An 18,387-nucleotide genomic window follows, 5' to 3' on the forward strand; every position below is an offset into this window, starting at 1 on the left:
AAGCAGATTCATAGGCAAGATTCTGCTTAGCTAAAAATGGAAATGGTCAATTTATAATCTTTACTACTGAAAATGAACCACAAAAGAGGAAGTCTAAGTCTTTAGGGAATTTGCTAAACAAAATATATTCAGGAAATTAAATTCAGGAAAATAATTTCATAATACATAGCTTCTGCTGTTGGAAGCATAAAGTATGGCCTTAAAACTTTAAAATAAATTTCTAAAAATTGATTTTGAAAGTTTTAAACTTTTCCAAACTGATTTTAAATTTTGAAAATTTTTTAGTGCAAGGGCTTTTACTATTTACTAAAGGAAGTTTGATGATAATCACTCTCTACTTTAACCTGCTTTTTAAATTCAAATCTTCATATAGGAATTTTTCTAAAAGACAATTTTGTGCCTATTATAAAAGCTCAGTTCAAAGCATAAAAAATTGTAACTACATTCTACATTACTATTTTAGTTAAATACAAATTCTGTGATAAACTAATCTGGATTAAAAGGTGCTTATTCAATGTATCAGGATATGTATTTTCTGAATTTAAACTAATATTGAATAAGATATAACATCAACTGTCAATTTATGACATTTCTTTCCAAATCATATAGCACACTCAAGTAATAAGTATGACTTACAGTATGTGCTCTAATATTACAGTGTGCCCCTCCAATAACTGTATTCTATTTTCTTTTAAAATACTCATAAAACAAGCTCCCAGAACCCCATATATTATAATCAGACAACCAAATACATAAAACTCTGAATTCTATTTTTACTTGTAACAATTACATCAAGTACTCAATTAGTAGAAAATTAATAACAAAGTTTCAGAACTTTAAAAAAAGTTAAAATCTAACTATGAGCAATATATTTTACTTGACAGTTAAGAAACCATCAGTCAGGGGCGCCTGGGTGGCTCAGATGGTTAAGCGTCTGCCTTCGGCTCAGGTCATGATCCCAGGGTCCTGGGATCGAGTCCCGCATCGGGCTCCCTGCTCCTTGGGAGCCTGCTTCTCCCTCTGCCTCTCTCTCTCTCTCTCTCTGTCTCTCATGAATAAATAAATAAAATCTTTAAAAAAAAAAAAAAAAGAAACCATCAGTCAGGTAACTTATCACACACGACATAGAACTCTAATCTTTAAAGCTGGATGGACCTTTAGACATCCGATCAAGCTCCTTATTTTACAGATGAATAAAAAGAAATTCTGGGACCTGAAGTGACTTGCCTTGAGGTCACATATGAATATAGATTTCCTAAGAAATACAGGCTTTTTGATGACTTTATGTTATAAAATGTTATGTTATAAAATATATTTGTGGCAAAAAAGTTATAATGACATTATTTTTCCCCTTACTTCTATCCTAATACTCTTCCCACTTCTGCCTTACTCCTTTTAATAGTTGTTCTACTACTGGTAATGGGTAACCCACTAATAATATGCTGTGGGTGTCTAAACTTAGAAACTAAACAAACTACTCTCAGGAGAGGAAATAATAAGCCCTTTACTATTCCTGTTATCTTTATTTTTGATTACAGCTAAGTTTTCTTCTGTGAGTAGGCTGTTGTTGACAAGCAGTGACTCAGCTTGTGATCCAACAGACTTATTTACAGGTCTTGAATGTTCTACTGCATTATTACTAAACTAAAGAAGCTTGTTTATTATATTATCTATCTGTTACCATGCACTTATTTAGAAGCATGAATAATTTTAATGTAAGAATATTATGTTCTTATAATACTCTCATGAAATTGTACAACTGAAAAAAATGTATAGGTTACTTTAAAACTATTAGAAGACCGTTTATTTCCTATTGGAGTGGCCTGTAGTGCAAAGAGCAATGTACTGCACAGGGCAAAAGATCAAGGCTAGAACCTCCAGTCAAGGTGGCTACTTTTCTTTTAGCTGTATAATCCTATGCAAGTCATTTAGTTTTCAACATACACAAAGAGTTTTTCCAAAGACCAAAAGAAAGTATCTTGAAAATACCCTACAAGTTATAATAATATCACACAGAAGGTATTATTATAGAACTACCAGTTACTATCCTTATGATATATTTAAAAAATATAATCCCTTGCTGTAATAAAATTTATATTATAATTTATGATATTTAAAATTGCAAAAGGGGGGCGCCTGGGCAGCTCAGTCGTTGGGCATCTGCCTTCGGCTCAGGTCTTGATCCCGAGGTCCTGGGATCAAGCCCCACGTCAGGCTCCCTGCTCAGTGGGAGGCCTGCTTCTCCCTCTCCCACCCCCCCTGCTTGTGTTCCCTCTCTTGCTGTGTCTCTCTCTGTCAAATAAATAAAATCTTTTAAAAAATGAAATAATAAAATAAGTTCTTAAAAAATTGCAAAATGTTATTTTTGGGGGGTAATATGAATTTCATCAGACAGGAAAAACCTACTTTTGTTTTCTGATTGCATGGCCTTCTCACAAAGGTTAAAAACCTACTACTGTGAAAGTAGTAAAAACACCCACTACTTTAAAAGTTCCTATAGGCCTATAATTTATAGACAAATCTTATTCCTTATCTGGTCCAAGTCCCTCACTTGAAGGAAGATAAAAAAGACTCAGAAGGGTTAAGCGACTACGGCAAAGTCAAACCACTGAGTTTTCTGATTCCCAAACCATTTCTTTTCACCAGACCAGGGATACGTGAACTGGGTTCTTAAATACCACCACCATTTAACACAATTACCAGTTTTCCCTATGTAAATCATAAACTCCTTGGGAATAGGTACTCTTTTGCCTTCTCTCTCTCCTATCAGTACCTGGCAAATGTAATATTGCATAAAGTATGTTTTCTGGTTCTGGCTTAATAAAAATCCTCAAGCACATGAGAAGATGCTCTACATCAACAGTCATTAAAGAAATGCATATTAAAATCACAAAAATCACTATACACTTACTAGAATGGCTAAAAAAAAAAAAAAGCAAAGACTACAAAAAAACTGACATTGCCAAGTACCAACAAGGAGGATGCAGAGCAACTAAGATGCTCATACACTGCTGATCAGAATGCAAAACAGTACAACCACTTCAGAAAAGTTTAGCAGTTTCTTACAAAGTTAAACATGCACTTACAGCCCAAAAAACAAGTATGCAAATACTTGTAAGCAGCTTTATTCAGGATCATCAAAAACTGGAAACAAATGTCCATTAGCTGGTGAATGGAGAAACAATTGTTGCACTCAGCACTAAGGAAGACTACTGATACATGAAACAATATGGATGAATCCCATAGTTTTATACTAGAGGAAAGGAGTCAGACTCAAAATGCTACATACTATATGAATTCTATTTCATGACATTCTAGAAAGGCAAAATATGAGGACAGAAAACAGATCAGTGGTTGCAGAGCCCTGAGTGTGTGGGGGATAGCGGGAGGGGAGGGCGGTGGGGAGTTGTCTACAAGGGGCCTGAGAACACTCTTACCATAATGGAGATATTCCACATCTTGGTGGTTATACAACTGTATTAAGTTTGTCAAAATTCACAAAGTTGTATACCATAAAAGGGCAAATTTTACTATATAAATTATACCTCAGTAAACCTGACTTTTAAAAAAAAGGTTTCATTCAAGCTCTTCCACGAACTGAGACCTTGAGTAAGTTATTGAGCTTTTATGGCCTTTATGTTTTTCTGATCTAAAACTAAAGGGGGGAAAAACAAAGGGACTATAATACCTAACTACTACATCCCTTCCGGTATTAAATTCTATTACTGAATTGTAGAAACATTTTGTGCCTGTTTCTTTCCGTGTTAATACTGTGTCTGTATGTGTGCTATGTTAATGGTAAATAATGTAATGGCAAATAAATATCACAAGGCATGTGAGTATAAAACATCAAAATTAAAGCAATATTTCTCAAATGCCTTTTAATAAGAGACTTCATTGTTAGGCATCTAATTTTTCACCAATTGCCTTCCACTACCACAAAGTACTATAAATAAACATAATGTAATAAATTATACAACTTGATATAAACTTAAAATTAAAGGCAATAAAATTAAAACACCTAAGCACAGTCTTATGCTTATGTCTAAATGTCTAAAATGGTAGACATTTTATATCAATAAAATGGAATAAATGTATATAAACTCATAGTTTATTTATATGCAGTAAAACAATACCTATCTTTTAGGAGATGAGTCCCACAAAAATTCTACTTTTTAATGCAATCTAGAACTGGGGCTATAATCGAGCTCCTCGTGGCTAAATATTAAGTCCCCTTAATTTTATTTGGAACATTAGAGACTTCCTCGGGAAGATTTCATTAATCTGCCAATTAAAAACATTCCTTGTGGTGTTCTCAGTTGTGCGGCTACCACCAGAGAGACACCATGAGAGTCATCATTCTCCAGTACCAGTGCCACCTCTAGCCTGCTGAGCTTCAGCCAACAGGAAAGGGGGGGGGGTAAACACTGTAGTTCTCTATACTAGGGCCCTTACAAACCTACTGCCTATAAACAAATCAGCGGTAAAGCACTTAGGAAGCAACCAACTACAAAAGTCACTCACAAGAATGTCCTTATGTGAAGAAACCACACCATTATAAGCCTTGTACTGTCAGTGAAAATCAGAAGTACTAAACTTCCCACTTGCAAATTTCCCTTCTAACATCAAGTCTAAGAAATTGCTCAGGACTTCAAAACAGATCTACACTCCCAGGAGTGCAGCTCCTGGCACTTTCCTGGACACAAATGAGGCCTATCTACTTACCATATTTGAAGACACCTACTTGTGTGTCATTCATTTAAAAAATGTAACAATTATGCCAAAAGAGATTCCTTCAGCACAACTTGTATGTGGGAAATGCACTTAAGATGCATTATGACGGGAAACATTCCATTCTTAAAAAACAAAAAAGTACCTAATGATTGCAAATGAAAAAAAAAAAAAACAGGTGAGAGAATAAGGTATTAGTAAGTTCCTCCTTCCCATTTTCATTTGTATGTAGATTTTTAATATTAATGCAGGGACATAAAACATTCATGGCAAATAAAAAATGTTTCAGTGAAAAAGTTTCAGGAATTAAACTTTATAAATATTAAACACAAACTTAACTTTTTCTGGGAAAAACTTTTTCAAGCCCCCTAATGCCTACACAATAAAAAATCTACACTCCTTATAGGTATACAAAGCCTTCAGCACTTTTAAGACACAACCTTCCAGAACCATCTTCTCCTACTCAACCCCAGACAACCCAGGCATCTATACTAAACTTCTGCTATTTCCTAAAATGCATTACAAACTTTTGTGTTTTAAATGCTATTCCTTCTGACTAAATTAATTGGACTAGCATCTAGAACTAGAACTAGAACTAGGTCAGATTCCTTCTTTATCTTTGAATCTCGGATTCCTAGCAGCTACTAACTCAATGTTTAACTGAATGAATGAATTCTACTGCATCAGAACTATAGAAACCTACACTAAGAAAAATTAAAAGATGTTTATGATTAAATAAAAATAGCTAAGTATGATTTGAAACAGGAAAATATCATTTGTATAGACAAACTACAATGCTTTGGTTATACCAGAAACTTTCACTTAAGTCATAAATGAGGTCCTTGGTCTTCCTAAAACTAAACCTATACTCTTAGCAAAGGTATTAGATTCATTATATACAGAAAAGTTTAAATTCCAGACTTTTTCTTAATTATGTTACTTAACAAGCCCTTAATTTTTCTCTACTGGAAAGCCACTATATTTATTGAATATAAGCATGTTGTGCTTGTTAGGCTAATATTTAAAGGACTCTGCAAGTCTTATGTTAGTCAACTAACTACACAGCATCAAATCTAGAGCACAATGTACAACTGACAGGGACAGAGTCTCTTCCACCCATGTTAATTGGTTCTACTCCAGAGTTATAGAAAATCAGAATTATCACATACATAAAGTTCTTTCAGAAACAAATTATTCTTAACATGGATCCTGCTTTAAAATAGCATTTCACACTGAGTCTTACAAAGCAGTGATTTGTTAATCTCATAAGGTATCTTGACAAATATCTATACGTAATAAACCAATTTTTCTCAGAACCTCATTAGACTCAAAAATGTATTTTTAACATTTGTACTCTTACATGTTCTAGTTCTCAATTAAAGCAGTAAGAATAACAGTATGTTTCTATGAGCAATATTTGAGGATATAAAAAAATCTGTCAAATCCAACAATCATTTAGGATTTATGCAAACACATAGATATTTAGCTGACAGGTCATAACCAGAACTGCAACTGTAATGACTAGCATATTTAATAACTAAATATGCCTTCACTTTCATTTAATCAATAAATATTTATTAGACAGCAATGCATAGCACATTGCGTTGGTCCCTAGAAAGAATATAGGATGAAAGTAATAACAGAGGGGTATGCTAACATTTATAGAGTGCTTATTATGTACAAGACATCTTATATGTATTAACTCATTTCATGTTCCCAACAACCCTAGGACATAGTTACTAGTATCCTCATTTAACTAAGGTACCAAAAAGTTAAGTAACTTGCCCAAGGTCACAAAGCTACTATTTGAACCCAAGCACTCTGGCTGTCATGTCCTGACTTTGAAGATTTTCTAATCTCATAAAGGTATTAACGTAACTTATAATAAGGGGGTATAATTTTTCAAGTGTTGAAAGATACAGTGCAATGGGTTTCAGGGTTAGGGAAATGTAATCAGGTTGAAACAGGAGAATCAGAAATGGTTTCTTGTGGGAAGTAAGAGGAGCTAGATTTTGCTGGTTGGATAATATTTTAAGAGCATGTTTTTAAAAAACATCAAAATTCAAGACCTGTATCTCAGTAATTTTCACAAGAACAGTAATCTCTCAAGAGTAGGTTGTAGCAACAGTTTTATATAAATAAAAATGTTCATATCCATGGCTACTTTCTACATGCATGGTCAGTTTAGTTCTATTAAACAAAAGAATAAATTGTTATTACTCCCATGCCTAGAGACAAAGTAAACGGAAGTATATAAGGCAGAGAGGAGACCTCTGTTTACTTAAACTATACTTACATCCACCCCTTCTTCCACTATACCAATAGCAAATCATGCTCAGGAGAAATGCGTGCTCTTTAAGAATCTTAATTACACCAGTTTTGCCAATCATTTGCCATCACTGCCAATCATAATCATTTTGCCCCAAAGACTTTGTACAATGGAGAACGTTTGTACAAAAGTAGATTTTCAGCCAACGGTACCTGGACAGAACACTTTAAAATCTGTGTAATAAACCTCATAAAAAATATGCCTCTGCATATCAGGACACCTAAACATGTTGCCTGAACTGAAGAAGATCCTTAAAAACAAATGAATCAATTTTAAAAGTAGATGTTTTCTGGAACCTTAATTGACAATAAATATTTAAATATATATATTTAATGATATTTTTTCCCTGCCCCCTATTTTCAATACAATCTTTTCTTTCCAAGTTGGGCTCCATGGTACTTTAGTACCCTGGCAATGTACTAACCCAGTCCCTTCAATTTCAGCAAAAAATTAAGAGTACCTCAATACTAAGATGCAAAAATTTTATGTGACTAATCAAAAACTGGAAAATAAAAGAGGCAATCTTAAGAAAGTACTTAAATAATAATTTCCATGCAAAATCAAAGTTCACCTATTTAAAGCTCCCTAGAAACCAGATGATAAAAAAGTAGTTCATATTATTCACTCAGGGCAAGGGCATAAAATGACACATGAAAGCACAGAGCACATCTGGGAACAGCAACTAATGTAGCCAAATGTGACTGAAACAAAACTGGCCTGGGGTAGGAGACATATACATTAAGTTAGGAATTTCTGGTTAAAGAGGATAGACTGAATACAAGCATTTTCTAAAGCTTCCCAAGATTATCTTTGAAACAAGAGTGAAGACATTTTTTTTAAAGAGCATAAACCCATAAGAAACCAGAAACATTATTTCAAAAGCTGGAAAGCAGATCAAATGTTAATGACAATTACATCTGAAGAGGCTGAATTCTGTATTAGCTTAGAAGAAAACCAAAGACACCTGGTTTATACAACATTTACAATTACACCAAAAGACTCCCTATACTCCCTGGAGAAGTGGTTGCTTCCAGGGTTGGGGCAGATAAAATAAGCCATGGGCTGAAGCACAATGTGGTGCCAGAAAGTAAGTTCTCAAAAAGCAAGGATGAACACACAGATGCCAACCAGAAAGAGCTCCCCTGGCCAAGATTGGAACAACCTGAAAAACAAAATAAATAATAATAGTTTTGGGTTATAATCCAAAGAATAACATAAATATCCAAAAGTCTATACTGATATAAATAATTATGTAAATAAATGGGCAAGAAGGGATAACTCTTCCTCACAGAAGAATTCCAATTAATAAATGCAGAAATAATGAGGAAAATAGAAAATCACTATTAGAATGCACCAGTAATAAGACAAGATCCCTAGACGGATGCTAAAACTAGTGGGCAGAAGTTTAAGCCTAAACAAGGTATCTGCATAGTCTCAAAGTATTTAGTAATTATTAACAAGGAAAACAGTAACTTTATAGTGGAGAAACCTATCAGACAGCACCATACCCAAGTGATCAAGGTTAGCATCACTAGCAGTACATCACATTCCCCCACACCTTCCAGATGATGTACTGAGAAGGACACATCACATCTGTAATACCACTCTCTTTAATTCCCAACCTCACGGGAGGTCATAAATCATGAGAAAATGTCAGTCAAACCCAAATTGAGGGCCATTATACAAAATAACTGTTCAAAAGTGTCAAGGTCATGAAAGAGAAGGAAAGGGTGAGGACTGTCACAAATAAAAAGAAACTAAGGAGACAAGACAACTAAAGTATTGTAGGATCCTGAATTTGGATCTTGGAACAAAAAGGGCCATTTGTGGAGAAACTGGTAAAATATAGTTAATTTCTTACTTTTGATAAGTGTTTTACAGTTAGATAAGATGTTAACATGAGGAGAAGCTCGGTGAAGGGTATACGACAATTCTCTATTCTTTTTGCAACTCTTCCACAAAAAAATTTTAAAGGATAATGGGGGGGGAGCCTAAAAGGCTCAGAAACTGTCAGCTTCAGACACTCTGGGATTAAGGGTGGAGTCCAAACTAGGAGAACAGATCGACGTTTAAGAAGCAGTTCTAACTCCCAGACCTCTCTTCTACTCCTTGACCCTTTCTGGCAAAAGGCTAAATGACCTCTGAGAGCGTGAAACAGGGTATCTCTGCACTAGAGGATGCCAGGCTCAAATGCATGTGAGGAATGCCATACTGAACACTGGAGAACAAATGAAAATGTATTTGCATACTTAATGATGAAACCCAAATCCCTTTTTCCTACTCAGCTCCCAAGCTTGCTCTCTCCCGGCATAAGATAGAAATCTTTTCTGGGAAATCAATCCAGCACAGGAGAAAAGATGTGTCACTGGGAGTCTGCAAGGAAATTATTCAGCCATATCATTCTACAGCGAAAACCATAATCACCCACTTGTAGGAGCGGCTTCTGAGCTTTTTAAGGCACCTCTTTAAAGTAAGACTTGACTTCTTCGAAGGATCACCAGACATCCAAGGAAAGCATCTCATATGAAAGACAAAGCCCAAGCAAATAAACACAAAAAGGAAATCTGGAGGAAAGAGGGAGTATGTAGAGAAGAAAACTACTACTAATTTCCTAAGACAGATAAGACAAGATATTGATTGCATCCACAAGACAGAAACAGGACAAAGAGTGCTTGGAAATTATACATATGATGGCAGAAATAAAACCCTAGAAGAAGAATTGGAAGATAAAAGTTGAGAAAAATTTCCCAGAAAGGGGAAAAGGAATAGAAAATAGATGAAAACAGATAAGAAAATTAGAGAAACCAGTCAGTAGGCCCACACCTAAACCACAGGAACCAAAGAGAGAGAAGAGAGGAAACGAAAGGAAGAAATTAAAAAATATATATATATTTAAGGAAACTTCCCAGAACTGATGAATTTCTAAGTAAGACTACCCTGAACTCAACAGAAATGGGTTTAAAAAAAGACCTATACCAAGGCACATAATATAGGAATTTCAGAACTTTGGGGGAAAAGATTCTCTAAGCTTCCAGAAAGGAAAAAAAAAGTTGCAAAATAGCGGAAAAGAATCTTCTAGGCATCTGACATCTCAACAACAACACTGAAAAAAAGAAAACAATGGAGCAATGTTAGCAAAATTCTGAGAGAAAATTATTTCTGACCAAGAATTCTCTGCCCAGCCAAATAATCTATAAAACAAGAGGATAAAAACATTTTCAGACATGTGAGGTCTGGAAAAAATTATATCCCATCCAGAAAGCTATTGAAAGTGGTCCTCCAAAACGAGAAAACAAGCAAAGAAAGAAGACATCAGATATAGAACCAAGAGCCCCAATACAATAGAGATCTGAGGGGGGCTACTAAGATGATAGTAAAGGCAAATCTAAGACAACAGCTGCAATTCAAGAAAACTTAAAAGAAAAGATTAGTAGGTTTGAACCTAGTAAGAGAAGATTTATATACTTGAGAGAGAGTTGGACTAAATCACGGCTTCTCACAGTGCCACTATTGACACCTTGGACCACATAATTCTTTGTTGTGGGAGTCTGTCCTGTGCAGCGTAGGATGACGTTTGGCAGCACTAGGCATTAGTAGCATACTCCCTGTCCTCCCAACATTGCCGAATGTCTACTGGTTTGCCCTCTAGTGAGAACCTCCTGGCAAAAATGGTTAAGTACACAGAAAACTAAACAAAAGCAGATCTTTTAAAAAAACATTAACGCAGGGAAAACAAAATGTATAGGAAAGGAAAACAATTACAATAAACTACAAGACTCAACTATGAATAGCTTATAGTCACATTGATACACACTCTGAGTATTGGTATAACCAAACTACTTGCAATATGACAATACTGGGAAGACTGAGCAGGACTGAGAAGTGTGTCTGGGTATGGCTGGGGATAGTGGTAAACCTTATCTTCTACTGTAGTAAGTCAGTAGATAATGCCTTAAACTGAAAACTCAAGAAAGAACATTACAAACATGCCATTTTGAGATACGGAGATAAATATCAAAGAAGTCAGTTGAAAGTGGTTGTCTCTGAAGAGCCCGAAATAAAAAAGAAGAGGGAATCTGCAGAGGACTACTGTTTTGTCAAAAGTCCTGCAGAACTATTCAACTCTTTCAAATGTGTGCATGTATAACTTTGATAAACATTAAACTTAAAAAAAATCAACTGAAGCTAGATTATGAAGTGCTTTCACTGGTTAAGGCCATACTGACTTAGAACCACACAGCTTTACAACTTTGAGCAAGGTCCTCAACCTCTTTAAGCCTTACCTTATTCATCTATAAGATAATGAAAAATAATAGCTGCCTTAAAGGGGCATGACAGGAATTAAGTAAGATAATGTATGTAAAAGGTTTACCACAGTGTCTGGCACGCAGTGCTTATAAATAGTACCTACTACTCAATTTGGAATCAGAGGGTAATAACTATAAGCTTTAAAGTAAGTAAATCATAATCTCACCTGTTTTAGAAAGTTAACTCTGACAGTTGAGAGGATGGCTTCGTAAAGAGCCTAGAAGTCAGAGACCTTTTAGCAGGGCTACATTTGAATGAGAAAAGAGGCAGAGCTGCAAAGGGAAAGGTGAAGGTACAAGAGATATTTTCCAAGTGATGAACTAATTTGAGTATGAGAAAAAGGAAAACGAAGGAGTCAAAAAAACCCTCCTAACTTAAGCAAATAAACACGCTAACAACACTAACTGAACAGAACACGGAAAGAATTATGTTGAGAAGAGAATATGAGGAAAGAGAAGAGATATGAGCTTGATATTACCTACATGTAAGCTGTGGGTCCTAGCATACAACCAAATAGAGACATCAGGTATGCAGGTGGAAATCTGAATCTAGAAGAAGAGAGGTCAGGGCTGGAGACAGAAATGGGTATATTACAATCAAAGGCTGAAGCCATGCAAGTGGATCAGATTACTCTGTGGCAAACTCGAAGCAAGAAGAGAGGGGAAAGATAAAAATCATGAGCATAAAAAAACACTATAACATGATACCAATAATTACCTCAAAAACTACAATTAGATCATCTAAGTTTCCTTTTTTAGTAATGTACATGCCCATTGTTGAAATAAGTAAAGAAAATTTAAACATAGCCCAATGATCCAGATATCCAGAAACAATGATTGTTAATATTTTAGAGTATTCCTTCTAATCTTTCAATGCATATAACCCTAAATTGTCCATTTTTTCCCTGACAAATTTAGAATCATATACAACTGCACTCAGCTTTTTTGCTTTATTAAGTCAACATTTCCAATGGTATTTTAAATACTAATGATTTTTTATTAAACACTCCAATTTATGTAAACCACTGATGAGTATTACTGACATAACTGCCATACTTGCCTCTTACCGGTAAAAGAGAATCAACACCGCAATTTTTTTTTAAAGGCTAATTTTTAAAGAATGACCAAAAACAAGACAGACCATTGCAGCACATTTCCTCAAGTAATTTAATTAGGAGACATAAAATTAAAAGAACATTCATTTGATATGGACCATAATAAATACTAATGGATTTTATTAAAAAACAGACAATAGAGATAAAAAACAAGTTACTTTAATGTTCTGGGAGTTCTCAACATCAATGGTCTTTATATACTTGTGAGGTCACTGTGAAGCTCAAATGAGTTAATATACATGAAGCACATATAACAGTATCTGACATATAATAAATGCTTAATAAATATTGGTTATTACTCTCATCACCATTAGTTTCATGTGGAAACTGTTTAATGCATGGAAAAGAGGCAGAAAGAAACATGAGATATGAAACTCTTTTGTCTTTTCTTCCATTTTTCCATCTTCTCTACATTTATATATCCTTTGGACATCACTTTAAGTACTATTTTAAAACCATAAGATATATACCTTATCCTTAATTATACTCTAAGATACTTGAGGGAAGAAAGAACTTTTGCTATTTCCTCAAAATGTTCCTTACATGGCGGAGGACAGTAATATGTACAGTGAAGACTCAATAAATATTAGTGTCACAAATCTTTATGAAGAGAATAAAAACAACAAAGCAATAAATAAAAATTGGGATGACAGTAAAAACAAGAGATCTGAAAGCCAATATCAATACAATTCAAAGACAGAGTAGGATGAAAAAGTGAGGTGAAAAGCCTTGCTGTTAACCACAATGAACAGACCACACTTCCTTTGCTCTTCTCTGGGTATAACAATTTAGGAGGAATACTAAAAACACTGGATTGTGTCTAAAAGAGAGCAACTGAAAAACAAGTAAAGAACTAAGGATCCTCAGATTGTAGAACAGAGGGGGTTGGCCCTCCTACTCCCTTCTCCCATTTTCAACAATAAGAAAAAGCTGTCCTAGGCGCCTGGGTGGCTCCGTCGTTAAGCGGCTGCCTTCGGCTCAGTTCATGATCCCAGGGTCCTGGGATCAAGCACTGTATTGGGCTCCGTGCTCAGCTAGAAGCCTGCTTCTCCCTCTCCCTCTCCCCCTGCTTGTGTTCCCTCTCTTGCTGTCTCTCTCTCTCTGTCAAATAAATAAATAAAATCTTTAAAAAGAAAAAAAAAGCTGTCCTATGGGGAATGATTTAAGATTTCTCTGTTGTCCTAGGCAATTATCAAAAGATGGTGGGTACAGAGGTCTAGACTTCTCTCAACTCAAAAACTTAAATTAACAGATCTCTTCTAAGGCAAAGATGTTATCAGAGATTAGTCATGAAGGTGTTCAAGCAAGGGTTAGAAAACAGCTTGCCAACCAACTGTGCTACAGAAAACATCAAGTAGGGGATAATTGGTTAGAACTCTAAGTTTCTTCACACCCAGTAATAAATATGACTGAATATCTGCTCCAAAAAGGATACTGTCCTAGACCTATGTATACAAAAACAGAAAACTAAGAGAAACAAAGATCTCTGCTGCCAAGGAATTCATAACAATATATAAAATGTGTATTACAGTTTGAGACCATAATAGATGTCACCAAGCACTACTTATTAATTAACAAATGAATTCTAGTCATATTAAAGGTCTTCTAAGAAGGAGAAATCCCTGGGGCGCCTGGGTAGCTCAGTCGTTAAGCGTCTGCCTTCGGCTCAGGTCATGATCCCAGGGTCCTGGGATTGAGCCCCGCATCCGGCTCCCTGCTCTGTGGGAAGCCTGCTTCTCCCTCTCCCACTCCCCCTGTTTGTGTTCCCTCTCTCGCTGTGTCTCTCTCTGCCAAATAAATAAATAAAATCTTAAAAAAAAAAAAAAAAGGAGAAATCCCTAAGGTTAAAATGATCATAAAAAGATTTTTAGCATAAACATCATATGGGGTACTTGTGGAAAAATGTATATGAAGGTTCTGAACAGAGAAGCAAAAAGAGGGGATAGTACAAAAAGAAGTAAAAAGCAAGTTAGAGAGAAACCCATTTGGCTGCATTAAAAACGTGTTTCATGGGAGAAGAGATAAGCTGAAAAGGTTGTGGCCAGAATCAACTGTACTAGGCCTTGAATACAAAGCTAAGTAGTTTCAAATTTATCCTGTATACAGCATCTGTAGCAACTACTCAACTCTGCTATAGCCACAGACAATAGTAAATAAATGGGCATGGCTGTGTTCCAACAAAAACCTTTTTTATGAATACTGAAATTTGAATTTCAAAAATTTTCATGTATCACGGAATATTATTCTACTTATCTTTTACAATTCGGAAATGTAAAAGTCGTTCTTAACTCATGGGCCATACAAAAACAGGCTACAAGTAGGCTGGATTTGGCCCACAGGGTTTGCCAATACCTATAGCACCCACTAAGCGGCCTTCTTTGGAGTCCTCTAAGATATATCTGTCCTTGAGCTTCAGGGACCAAAATAATATATTATTCATTCAACAACTACACACATGCATGAATGCACACACCTAACTAAGATCTAAATCTAGTAGGGGTCAGGAGTTCCCTATACAAAGCTCCTAAACAAACAAAAAACAACAACAAAACCCTCTAGATTGTTGATAATAAGCTATTAGAACAGAAGCAAATTTTTGTTTCAATTTTGCAATTTATTTTCACATAGTAAATGTACTTAGTTACAAACCCTCCAGGTTATATGGAGATAACTAAAAAATACAGTATAATCAAGGAATAGTGAAGGGATGTGAGTTCCAGTCCTTACATTGTCATTTACTCATTATGTGACCCTAAACAAGTCACTTTCAATCCTCTGGCCCTATCTTCCTCATCCGTAAAGTGGAAAGGGTTAAGTTACTAGATGATCACTATACTCTCCCTTTAGCACTTACCTTAAAAAGACAGGGAATGACAAAGACCAAAGCGATAATTAAGGACACAGAAAAGACACTGACTAAATGAGCAAGCAGATAAGACAAACAGGTAGAAAAAAGACCAAAAAAGTACAATATTACTAAACTCAAGGATTTTTTTTTTTAAGTATTAAATGCAACAGAAAACCCAAGGAAGAGAAGTTAAGAATAATTCAGGAAGAGGAGTATGGCCATCAAAAAAGAAAGAACTAGTTAACAAGCTAAAAAGGCAAAAACTTAAGTCTTCAAGACTGGAGACTACTGTGCATGCTTCCAGCAACCATGAGAAGAGCCAGGGAAAAAGAACAGCCTGAAGATCAATCTAGAGAATAGAAAAAAAAGGCATATGTTCCCAAAAATGTAAAAGAAAAAAAAGTTGGGATGTGCTTGAAGCCTCAGGTAAGGGAGTTAGTCTTAAAAGAGAGGCAATTAATCTTTAAAATCCAAAAGGTAAAAGCAGCATTACAGTATTGGTTTTTACACAATGATATTTCCCTGCAAAGCTGCCTATCCATATCACGGGGTTTTTTTAAGACATCAAATTATTAGGGAAATAAATCTGATGTTGCATTTTCTTAAAGCAGAAAGTTCCACTTATACTGTATTTTTCTAACGCTCAAAAAATTAAGAAAGGACTAACTTTGCTTTTTGTAAGAATGAAAACCAGCGGTATGTAGCTCTAAAAGAAAATGCATGTTTATCTTTCTTACAGCACCTATCACTTCTGTCCTTGTATAAGAGTTACTTATGTAGTAAAATACCTCTCCCTTAAATGAAGCTCAACGAATATTACCAGCACTCTCCTTCTTAGTAGCTCTGAAAGCTCCCAAGGCAAGAACTCTGATTAATTTCATCTGTTTATCTGCTTTGCACAGAGTTGGTGATGCTCCATGAATAAATACGGACACATGATAACTAAGCTAAAAAAAAAAAAACAAAACACAAACCTGTCCTTACAAAACAACTACCATCTGATAATGTAGGAAAAATATTTTATCATAGCTACATAACTCCAGTATCACTTCTGCAGTGTGAGAGCTTGCTTAAGTAACAACAAACTGCTACAAAGCAACTAAAAAAGCAAAAATAATTAAGAATTTTTAATGAATATCACTTATAAACATCAAGATTCTACACAGTTCAACAGGACACTGCCTCATTTAAGGTATATGAGAAATAAAAATCCAAAGCATTAGCCTGATGATCAACCAGTTAAAAATACACATTTGGATACGCTGAAGATATTTATAAAGCCAACAGGGATACTATTAATATATTGAAATTCACTGGCCAGCGCTGTATTCTACCATTAACCTTCTACTACTATTCAAGAGAAGCCAAGAAGTCAAGGCTTCTCATATCACTCGCTTTTAAGAATTCAAGAAGTCACCCAAACTAGCATACACAACCCAACTACAAAAAGTAGTTCAGCTCTCCATATGGTAATGTTTAGCTATCTCTTACCTTTACGTGAAAGTCACATTTACTTTTTCAGCGATCTTCCGCAGGCCCCATCTAGGCTGGCCAACAGTATTACCAAGTAACAGGAGTTCAAAAAAGTCTTAACAGTTAACTCTGCCCTCCCACAGATCTCAAGTTGGGTGTAGGTTTCACAAGCCCTGAAAGCTACACACTGCCACTGTCAAACCAGAAGCAGCACCGTCACCCTGTCGTGCCCGTCAGTAACTGTTACAGAATTTTTTCTTTGAAATTATCTTGGCTCAACATGTTGAATAAGTACTTAAAAGGCCACCTTCTCCCCCAAAGCTGGACCTGATTCCTTCCAGTCCGCTCCTTTATTCGTCCAGCCCGACAAACCCGAGAGGGGAGGTCTCGGCTCCCTCAGGCCCCTAGATCCAGTCGGGTCTCCCAGTTGCTCGCCGCACCCACCGTACAGCCCCTACCACACACCTCCTCCTTCCCCCACAGCCGCGCCCGCACACGAGCTGGGCCCGCAGCCGACCCCTCGCCCGGGCCTGCACTGCCTCGAGCGGACGCAGGCCTCGGGCCTAGCCTCCTCCGCTGGCCCCTCACCTCTTTCGGGACCAGTTGGTTCTCCTCGCCGGGCACCATGGCTCAGACTCCGCCGCTTCTCTCCGCCCTGCCGGGGGAGGGGGCAGGGTGGTGGCGGCTCTCTATCTCAGGAGAGAACGGCAGCGGCAGTCATCCTCTCTACCGCCTGCGCTCCGGCAACCTCGGAGGCCTCAACCTGGGCCTCAGACACCAGCGCGCAGACACCGACCCACGGCTGCTGCTCCGCCGCCGCCGCCGCCGTCGCCTTCGTCGTCGGCCCCTCCCCCAGCTCGCTGCAATCAATGGAAAAATGGCGGCGGCCGCTCTCGCGAGAATTCGGACCGTCGGGCTCCCAGCTCGGCGCCAAGCGCCCAAGGTGCCGAGGCAGCTGTCGCTCGCGTCTAATTACCTCAGCTCTTACTCAGCCCCGGGATGTACAAAATTGGCTGAGCGGCCATGCGAACGCCTTTCTTGGGAGGGATTCTGGACCGTCCGTTTCGGGACTCCCTCTGCCGGGCAGGGAAAGGACCAGGCCTCAGAACCCTCCATGCCTTCTTGGGCTCCTCGGACTCTGCCCACCGGGGCAAGACTGGAGCCGAAAGCTCCTTCTCTGACCCTACCCCCACTCAACACTGCCCTCCCTTCCCGTTAGAAAAGCGTCTTAACTCCATCCCCTCTTCACAAAGCCCTGGCCTCTCCTGGAAGAGAAAGCGTCACGGGCGGTCTCCCGACCTCCGCCCTCGGACACGGCCCCAGCCAGAGGGAACTGCGTTTTCTTTTTCCCCTCTCCCTCCACTCCTGACGGTCCCGGCTCCAGGGACCGCAAGGCCATCTCCTGCGAGGGGACGCGGCAGCCTTCGCCTCGGAGAAACGGTGTCACATCTCCAACCGCCCCCCCCCCGCCGCCGCCGCACGCACACACCCTCCATTAGAGCGGCAATCTCTTGCCCCCTTTATGGGAACTCCCTTCTCCAACAGGTTCCAGTCTGGGACTGAGATCGCTTCCGAGAGTAGGGC

The 18,387-nt window shown here is 37.5% G+C and overlaps 1 protein-coding gene across 2 annotated transcripts in view; it reads right to left on the minus strand.

Moving 5' to 3' along the window:
• Positions 1-17,675, minus strand: part of USP47 (ubiquitin specific peptidase 47) — a 109,898-nt gene extending 92,223 nt beyond the window's left edge. Inside the window, exon 1 of one of the 2 annotated variants that reach the window (XM_073882912.1) lies at positions 17,392-17,675. In XM_073882912.1, the coding sequence (XP_073739013.1) occupies positions 17,392-17,430 (39 nt within the window). In that variant the 5' untranslated portion in view covers positions 17,431-17,675. The remainder of the gene's footprint in view (positions 1-17,391) is intronic. The other variant, XM_025894076.2, reaches the window with a different exon arrangement.
• Positions 17,676-18,387: the final 712 nt, after the last annotated feature.

This window comes from Callorhinus ursinus, unplaced genomic scaffold, assembly GCF_003265705.2.
Source record: "Callorhinus ursinus isolate GAN/ISIS: 27379988/994484 unplaced genomic scaffold, GSC_fseal_2.0 scaffold49, whole genome shotgun sequence".
In the NCBI taxonomy this organism is placed as follows: Eukaryota; Metazoa; Chordata; class Mammalia; order Carnivora; family Otariidae; genus Callorhinus; species Callorhinus ursinus.